Source organism: Clupea harengus, chromosome 15 (assembly GCF_900700415.2).
Source record: "Clupea harengus chromosome 15, Ch_v2.0.2, whole genome shotgun sequence".
Classification (NCBI taxonomy): Eukaryota; Metazoa; Chordata; class Actinopteri; order Clupeiformes; family Clupeidae; genus Clupea; species Clupea harengus.
Window position 1 is genome coordinate 5,286,716 of NC_045166.1, and position 9,745 is coordinate 5,296,460.

Here is a 9,745-nt window from a genome sequence, read left to right on the forward strand (position 1 = left end):
GGGCCTGATATTCATATAATTTATTTTGAACTGTCAGTCACACACACACACACACACACACACACACACGCCCCTACACATGTTTGAACAGAATTACAAATCATCTGTGACACACAACTCGTTTCAATTTATTCTGTTTATTATTGACATTTTTTCTCCCTTAAAGTTAGCCATCACTCTGTATTAAATTAGGGAGGGACAAATAATTGAGTAGCTTGAGAAGCTTAAGTATGGATGAAATATCTCATACCTAGTGAGAGATCTGACGTTTGAGAATTCATCATTCATGTCTTTGGCAACAACAATCTTCCTATGAAGCATGCAGTGCGTCATACATGGCTCTTGCACCGTCTGTGCACATCGTGACACATTTTGGCCAGGGTATATTATGTTCACGGAAAAAATTGTCAATCACTTTGAAAATCTCTGAACTTTTTTTTACCTCCAGGCAGCTGCTTACAGAATAGAAATTCCTCCTGCATCTCATTTTGGTCGACAAATCACAAAAAAGCTAAAAGCTGAGCGTCGTTTGACACATCGGTGGATTCATCTAATTGTTGTGCAAAATAATCTGCCTTCGGGAGTTTTGCGACTAGTAGTGCCCTCACATCAACTGGCAATTCATCAATAGATGAGCGACACGTAATGCAACTTGATAAGAGGCTTTTAAAGCTAGCTCGCACACTTTGGCTGATTGTCTCATCAAGGTCTGCTGGCCCTCAAAAGATTTTAAACGGGAAATATTAAATGTTTTTAAGTGAGCATGGGTTGTCTTTGAGTGTCGTTGCAGCTTTGATGGTTTCATAGTTTCGTTTGATAGCACGGAAGAGCAAACCACGCACACTGCTAATTCTTCACCATCGGTCTCTTTGTAGGTGAAGGCAAACTTCAGATAATTCTCTGAATATTTACATGTCTTCTCCCGTTTGCACTTTTGGAAGGCGTGTTGGCATCCTCTGAAGGTAGATCATCTGAACCGCCATGAGTGGTGTCTGACGAGGAGCTTTTGTTCCGAGAAATTACAAAACCAAATTATTTCAAATTGTATGGTTATGGCAGGTAACGTCTTTTGGCACCAGATAGCTAAATGTAGCTAAAAGTGCATATGTTGCCATTATGATCAAATTATCGCGTGAAGACTCATGGGTAGCCTATGTATTATTTTTTAAGGAATAGAAAGCAATTGTTACGTTCTGTTTATGTTTTTGTTGTCTTTTGGAAGTTTTTAATTTTTGGAAGAGGGAAAAAATGCAAAAATGCTTCAGATGAAATAATTTGGCTGACCCCCTGCAGTACTTCTGCGGACCCCCTGGGGGTCGCGGACCCCCGGTTGAAGACCTCTGTCCTAGAGAACACCTTGAGAGGGAACTCATGCATGAGTGAGAAACAGCTGTTCATTGAGATTGCAGAAGAGGAGATAATGGCCCATTTAATCATGGGAAGTGTGAAATGGCAACGTGACACTGGAAAGTCCATTAAATGTTGCACTAAACTAAACCGCCCTGTCATTGAAGTGATTAGTTTGTGGCCAAAGGGGAGAGGAGACATGGCAGATTAAATCATACACAAGTACAATTGGTAAATGTAAACAATACATACACACATGATATGGTATATACGTACATGATACATAAAAAATGTATAGTGGATAAGGTCGGGAGAGAGCATTCAAGTATTGAAGAACAGCTTAGTGGGTATACAGTGTGTGTGTGTGTGTGTGTGTAGAACAGCTTAGTGGGTATACAGTGTACTATTACCAGGGTAAGTAGAGCAATGGAACAGAAAAACTATGCCAATGGTGACAATTATTTATTATGCAGGGAAATATTAGCACAGATTATGGGGTAGAATAAGTGTATGGCAGTGTGGTTGGGGTGGGTACGTGTAGGCAGAGGGTTTCTACAAGTAGATTGGGTGGAGAGACTACAGCAGCATCCCACAGTGAAGATAGTCTAGACTAGGAGGGGAAGAAAGAGACAAGTGACAAGTGAGTGGGTAGAAGTTGGCTGCCAATACACATACAGTGGGGAAAATAAGTATTTGAACCCCTGCCGATTTTGCAAGTTTGACCACTTGCAAAGAAATGTGTGATCTATAATTGTAATAGTAGGTGTATTTTAACAGTGAGAAACAGAATATCAACAAAAAAAATCCAGAAAACTGCATTTTATAACATTTATGACTTAATTTGCATTTGATGCAGAAAATAAGTATTTGAACCCCTAGCAAAACATGACTTAGTACTTGGTGGAATAACCCTTGTTGGCAAGCACAGACGTCAGACTTTTCTTGTAGTTGGTCACCAGGTTTACACACATCTCAGGAGGGATTTTGGTCCACTCCTCTTTGCAGATCCTCTCCAAATCCTTAAGGTTGCGTTTTCAATGGGAGGGAATGAGGTTCAAGCCCAATATTCCACGTTACATGGCCCCATCCATAGTCCCCTCGATGCAGTGGAGTCGTCCTGTACCCTTGGCAGAGAAACAGCCCCAAAGCATAATGTTTCCACCTCCATGCTTGACGGTGGGGATGGTGTCATATTCAGCATTCTTCCCCCTCCAAACGCGGCAAGTCGAGTTGATGCCAAAGAGCTTGATTTTGGTCTCATCTGACCACATCCTGTCTCCCAATCCTCCTTAGAATCATTCAAGTGTTCATTGGCAAACTTCAGACGGCCCTGTACATGTGCTTCCTTGAGCAGGGGGACCTTGCGAGTGCTGCAGTACTTCAAACCATTACGGCGTAGTGTGTTTCCAATGGTTTTCTTGGTGACTGTGGTCCCAGCTGCCTTGAGATCATTCACAAGCTCCCCCTGTGTAGTTCTGGGGTTATTCTGCACCTTTCGGATGATCACCGATACCGCACGAGGGGATATCTTGCATGGAGCCCCAGACCTAGAGCGATTGACAGTTGTTTGGTGTTGCTTCCATTTACGAATAATCGCACCAATAGTTGTCTGCTTCTCACCAAGCTGCTTGCCGATGGTTTTGTAACCCATTCCAGCCTTGTGCAGGTCTACAATCTTATCTCTGACGTCCTTGGTCAACTCTTTGGTCATGCCCATGGTGGTGAGGTTGAAGGTGTGAAGTATGATTCTTTGGACAGGTTTCTTTTATACACGTCAGCAGTTGAGATCAGGTGTACCTTGTTAGGCCTAATGAGGACTAATCTGTGTGCCTCTTGGGCACATAACTGGTCATTGGGTGCCAGAATTCTTGCTGTTTGCTTGGGGGTTCAAATACTTATTTTCTGCATCAAATACAAATAAAGTCATAAATGTTATAAAATGCAGTTTTCTGGATTTGTTTGTTGATATTCTATTTCTCACTGTTAAAATACACCTACCATTACAATTATAGATCACACATTTCTTTGCAAGTGGCCAAACTTGCGAAATCGGCAGGGGTTCAAATACTTATTTTCCCCACTGTAGTTGTACTTAATGGATATGGTGATGAGGAACAATGTTTCCAAAGCCATTGGCATTTGCGAGCAAAGGTCACGCTATAAGAGACAGAAAATGGCAAAACAGTCAACTATCAAAACAACTATTGATGCCAACATGATAATATATATGTATTTCTTTTCAGGAAACAGCAAAGAAGTCCATGAAACACTAGTAGGCTAATATTCCTTGAATGAATAGGCCTACTCCTAAATGGCAAATAATCCAAGCATAGATTAAAATATTGTTAAGAAACTTTGGAAACTATCATCTGAGTTGTTTCGGCGTCTACTACGTTTAATTCTCTTTTTGCACTTCCAAGTTCAACCCAAAGCAGGTAATCAGCAGGCCATGGGACCGAGAGAGGTGTGTGACAGTGAAAAGGGAATCAAAGGGAAGGAAATGGAGACTCATCTAGGCTCATCTTTCCAATTGTTTTGCTTTGCTTTCCAAAGGTTGCATTCCAAAAGTAAAAAGTGAGGGGAGGAATAGCAGGGCCGGCGATTGCTATAGGCGAACTAGGCGACTGCCTAGGGCGACAAATGGGTTGGGGGCGCCCTCTAGTGTCGCCCTTGGACCTACTTCCCATTAATCATAGTTAGAATAACAAGCAAATGAAAACATGTTTATTAATCATGATCATCCGAGGGCGCCCCTTCAGCCATACGTTTACTTCAACCTGATTTTTAGATTGAATTGATGGTTATTGTCGATGGGGGGGAGGTTGCGTTAAGTTACGTTACGTTAGTTATGTGAGGGCTCCTGCACACTACCAGGGTGGGGTGAGCCGTGAGCGTGTCAGCTACATGACATTCGCAAAAATGAAGCGGTCAAAACCATCTGGAGCACAGGGACGAAAACGAAGAAAGGAAGAAGAGGAAAAGAAAGCCAAGTATAGAGGTAAGTCTTCTCATCTCAGCCATTAAGGTGTCAAACGAAATACATGTAGTATTGTGCATCACCTAATATTGGACGTTTCATTGCTGTCACTTAGGCTAGCTATAGCTAGCTAGCGACTGTTATTTGCTAATTTGCTACGTAGGCTATTACTAGCAAACGTAACTTCACTGATAACCTACATGGATGTAAATGTCAAAAGACCAGTATCTGGATAACGTATGCTAGTTATGAAAAGTACAGTTGCTGTCTACATTCATTATAAATTGCATAAGTTCTGTTTAGTGAATTCACAACTAGCAGGTGCATACACACACAGTAACCATTTTGGGGATAGTGGTGGTGTTGTAGTGTGGTGGTGGTGTTGTTTGGGGATAGTGGTGGTGTACACGCTTCTGTACAGTTCCTCCCCAGGAATATACTAAAATTTTTGTTTATTTTTGTTTTAAATTGGCCAGATGCACTCAGGCAATTTTTGCAGAGGCCGCTGTAGAAAGGACCCCTGATTCGCCTCCCTCTGAACTTTGTAAGTAGCCTACACAACTAGTAGCCTACTACTGTTGCTGTTTTTGTTATTGTTATTATTATTAGCAATTATTACTTTCATAATCACATCACATTAATACTACTAATTGTAATCAGTAGCCTAGTATTATTTAGTCTTGTGGCAGTAATTGTAATATATCTACTACAAGTTACATGGTCAGATAAAATGTATTTGTACAATGCAACTATGTGGTAGGATGATAGAAATGACCAAATGCAACTGTGTAACGAACAGCATGGATGAACTCTGTGTTTAAATACAGCTGCAGGAGAAGGGACATCCAGTAGTACTCAAGGGGCCAGTAACACACAGGCCAGGAACACACAGCCTGCATCAGGTGAGTCTATTTAATAGTATTTATTCAAGCCACATCCATACTTTAAAGTACAATAGAAACATGTTAGCATGTATTAAATACAATAGCTTGTTTTCTTAAAGAAGTTAAACCACATTCATGGTCATTTCACTTATTATATTAAACACTGCGTGTCTGGCTATACAATATGCTTGAATACAGGTGAAGGTGAAGGGACCTCCAGGACCACATCAAGCACTCAGGGCACCAGTGAAACTACACTGCCGCCTGCAGACACCTCACCCTCCACAATTCCTGCTATCCAGGGAGAACCTATAGATCCTGCTGACTGGCCAGCCCTCTGTGATCCGGTAAGGACAGAGTTAGTTTGCAGAGGACCATACCAGACCAGTCCAGACTTTACATTTCCAAAAAGAGATGATGGGAGAAGCTGCCACCACAACCACTTCTACAGGAAATTAGTAAATGGGGAGAAAATCAAGAGAAGCTGGCTTGTATATTCAAGGAAAAACAATACTCTGTATTGCTTCTCCTGCAAGCTCTTTTCACAGAAAAATGACCACTTCATTAGGAGTGGCCTAAATGACTGAAAGAATTGTAGTGAGGTATTTGAGATATTTTGTAGTGGTACGTACAGTATCCATAAAAGCACTTTTGTTTGTAGAGGGTATAGTTAGGGTATAGAGGGTCATAATTTGCTTAAATGTCCTTACAGGTGCTTAAGAGTGTTTTGCACAGTTTATGGAGTTAACTTAATCCTAACTTTGAGTGTGTAATAAATTATTTAAACTAATAAAAAAGAAAATGTTCTGAAACTATTCTGGTGTTTGTTGTCCATGCAACATTTATTGTTGAACTGCAATATAGAATAGTATAAGTGGGTGAAAAAACTGCTATGCAAAGTTAAGTGATGTTAAGTATTGTGTGTGTGGGGGGGGGGCGCAAAACTCAATCTCGCCTAGGGCAACCAAAGGGCTAGAGCCGGCCCTGCGTGTGTGTGTGTGTGTATGCGTGAAATGCACTTAGGGAGGAGAAACTGACTGATTTAGGTCCTGGTTACACGGTTGGATCATGTCTGTCGAATGGTTTTTAAATCAAATGTGGCTGAATTTCAAAAGAAAACACAAAAATATGTTTATGTGTTTTTTGTAGATTTCTTCCCTCAAAGCATGCTCCAAACGTGTTTGGGTTGCAGTTAGATCTCCCTCTTCTCTGATAATCAGTAAATCATTTCACACGAAAAAAGAGAAAAAAAATGGCAGTGTGTTTGCCATGGCGCATACAAGCAACACAGAAAAGCCTCTGTGAAAATGAACGGCGTCTTTTTTCTTATGAATGTCATGCATCAAGTAGAGCTAATTAATTTAGTAAATAGAAAGGATGCCTAAAGAACACTTCACTACGATGCGCAAATAAGTAAATTACAATCTTTTGTGGGCCCAGACAATGGGTGTGTTACATGCAGTTTTAAATGGACCTTATTGAATCAACAGAAAACAGATTGAGAAATCCAATCACGCTGCCCAATTATGTAATTTGGAAGGGATTGAGGGATTATCTTGTGCACCCTCCGACCCCGGATTTTCTTTAAATACTAAATTAGCAAATTTGTTAAGTTGACTTGATTGTGAGTCTCAGTATGTTAACAAGGACACAGAGCCTGCACTGAGGGCCAAAGAGAGGGAGTTCTGAGGGCTAGGAAGAAGGGCCCTTTGAGGGTGGATGGAGGGGGTAAAAAGGTTAATCCTGTTTGTGGTCGGAGGGGTCGCGTGGGGTTGGGAGGGTGGAGGGGTTCTTTTGAGGTGGGATGCTGCAGTCGGAGTCAGACGTTCAATTGTAAGTCTTTGATCACCTCGACTGGCCGAAGAGGGTGAAAGGGTTGAGCTGACTGATGTTCTATGTGAGTGTGTGTGTGTTTGTGTGTGTGTGCGTTTGTGTGTTAGTGTTTATGTGATAGCTTGAGTCTGCCACCACTTACGTGAACTTTCTCTTTCTTTATCTCTCCTCTGTTCTTTCTTCTCTCCTCCGTCTTCACAGAGAACGACACCAGAGTTATGGCCAAAGAGCGACAGAAAAAAACAATCACAACCTGAGTAAGCGTTTTTGTCACTGAAGTTAAATTTTTACTTTGTAAACACTTGATTTAATTTGCCTTTTTCAAAAGCGTGAAAATAGTTTAACAGAAGGTATGAACTGCACTGTTTGTCTTTCAGTTGAGAAGAGGAGAAGGTACAACATCAACTACAGAATCAAAGAGCTGGGAACCCTCATACCAAAGTCTAATGACCCGTGAGTTTTCTAAGTGTTTTTCAATTTATTTTTAGACATGTAATTTCCTACTATTCCTGGGGAAGTACCAGCTTTGGTTTTGTATACAGTCAGACACCTGCCTTCCAGAAACTTGCGAGTCCAGGTTAGCCGAGTAACCTCAAAAATAGTATGAAACAACCTCTCTGAACATTTGTTAATAAATAGCAACAAAACTAGCACATGCGCTACACAAAAGTCAAGATTGTGGTGGTGCCTGCCTGACTAACGCATTCCCAGGTATGCCTGCCCCTCATGGTGGACTGACACCCCTCTCATGCCCCACAAAGCATTGGCATGTCTTCACAGCTGACAGGATGAAAGAAAAAGAGGGGTGGGGCTGGTCAAAGCAATGGTAAAATAAAATACAAATAAAAACATTCCTTTCCTTTTATGGCCCAAAATTGGTTTCAGTAGTTAAGTACAACAAAAATGGCAAAAAGTAATTAAACTACTTGAATCACTATGAAAGTATGAATGAGGTTGAACTACCAGGAAGCTGCTGCAAAATGTATTTAAACTACTAGTTCAATTACATGTAGCTCAATACTCCCCAACACTGATTATGTTGAATGATGGAAGAAAAACAGTCAAACAAAAAGTCCAATACATCGCAATAGACATTTCTAAGACTGATAATCTTTTATTCGATTTACCATTTCAAAGTGTGGCCAAACTCTGAGTAAACAAACTCACACACGTACTTTGTTCGTACTGTTTGTTTGTCCATTCTTGATTATATTCTTACCAAAGGCCCCAAAGGGCTGGGTAAAGTTTCTGATTCATGTTTGAATAAAGAGTGCTGAAGTCTTAGCTTCTTCACTGGAAGCTTCCAGAGTCCTTGAATGACACTGAGGTGAAGAGGAGGCAGGTTGGAGCACAATTGGCTTTGAGAATGAACCTCAGCCCAGAGTGGGAATCCATTGGCTCAGCTCAATTGAACTTTGGATGGAATTTAAATGGAGGGTGACACTCATTTTTGGCTCAGGGATTAATTTGACCACACAAGGACCCCTAGACTTCTCCAGATGTACTATTACAAATCCCATTCAGGGGTCCGACATAATGTCAGAGAATGAATAATTGGTCGTGTAATTGATCCTTTAATCACCATCTCTTATTCATATATAAAAATGTAGCCTTTGTACCTTTTTTTTTTCGCTCACTCACAGTGCGTTTCTTTCAGGGTGCGAGCATTCTTGCTGACACGTGGACTTGTGTTTAAAAGGTTATCTTTCTCCCTCTCTCTCTCTCTCTCTCTCTCCTCTCACTCCCCCCCCCCCGCCCCTCTCTCTCCCTGTCCCTTGTGTGGCTCCGCAGTGACATGCGCTGGAACAAAGGCACCATCCTGAAGGCCACGGTGGAGTACATCAAGTGGCTGCAGAACGAGCAGCAACACACCCGAGAGCTGGAGCGCCGACAGAAAGAAGCTGGAACAGGCACACCGCAGACTGGCCAGCATGGCCACCACTCTGGGGTCAGCAGAGCTCTCCACCCACTTCCTTAAACAGGAGCAGGGACCCCAGCCACCACAGCAGCCGCCTCTCTACCCCGAGGAGCTCAACGGCGGGGGGGAATACCTGCCCCGCACCCCGATCGCGGGACCTAAACCTGGTGGCGGCGCTGCTGTGACGGCGACTGGGGTGCCTCTCGGGCCCAGCGGAGCGGCTGCAGGTGGCATGCGCTCGTCGTCATCACCGTTAGGGGCGACACCTGGGGAGCCCGGCGACTGCTCGACGACCTTCTTGGACCCCCTGTCCCACTTTACGGACTTCTTCAGCGCCACGCTGAAGGGGGAGCCCCGGCTGGAGGAGATGCTGATGGACGACACGCTCTCGCCATTCGGCACCGACCCGCTTCTGTCCGCTGTCTCGCCTTACGCCTCCAAGGGCTCCAGCCGCCGCTCCAGCTTCAGCACAGACGACGACAACCTCTGATGTCCAAGTCACCTTTGACCCTCCTGACCTCTGACCCCTGCCAGTCCGACATGCTCCCAACAACAACAACAACAGACAAAAAGACATTTGGGCTCCATGCAAGTCTGACACCCAGTACCTCTCCTGAACTCCTTTCCTGTCTGTGAAGAGACAGAGACAGAGAACGCAGCTCCCTCTTCCTCCTCCCAGATCTTACCACCATTCATTCATTAACAAGAGAGAAAAAGGGAGCCAATGATAGTGGGAGGTACTGACATAACTCTGCTGACAACACTGTACAGCCTGTGTCACAACTG

At 43.0% G+C, this 9,745-nt stretch overlaps 1 protein-coding gene across 1 annotated transcript; it reads left to right on the forward strand.

Annotated features, from left to right (window-relative positions):
- Window positions 1-1,375: 1,375 nt before the first annotated feature.
- On the forward strand, window positions 1,376-9,459 carry LOC116223865 (transcription factor EC-like). Its single transcript, XM_031582115.2, is given in 7 exon segments — window positions 1,376-1,470; window positions 1,962-1,987; window positions 7,243-7,281; window positions 7,284-7,298; window positions 7,419-7,494; window positions 8,833-8,935; window positions 8,937-9,459. Coding segments are annotated over 7 exon segments (867 nt in total). The 3' UTR covers window positions 9,450-9,459.
- The last annotated feature ends 286 nt before the right edge of the window (window positions 9,460-9,745 follow it).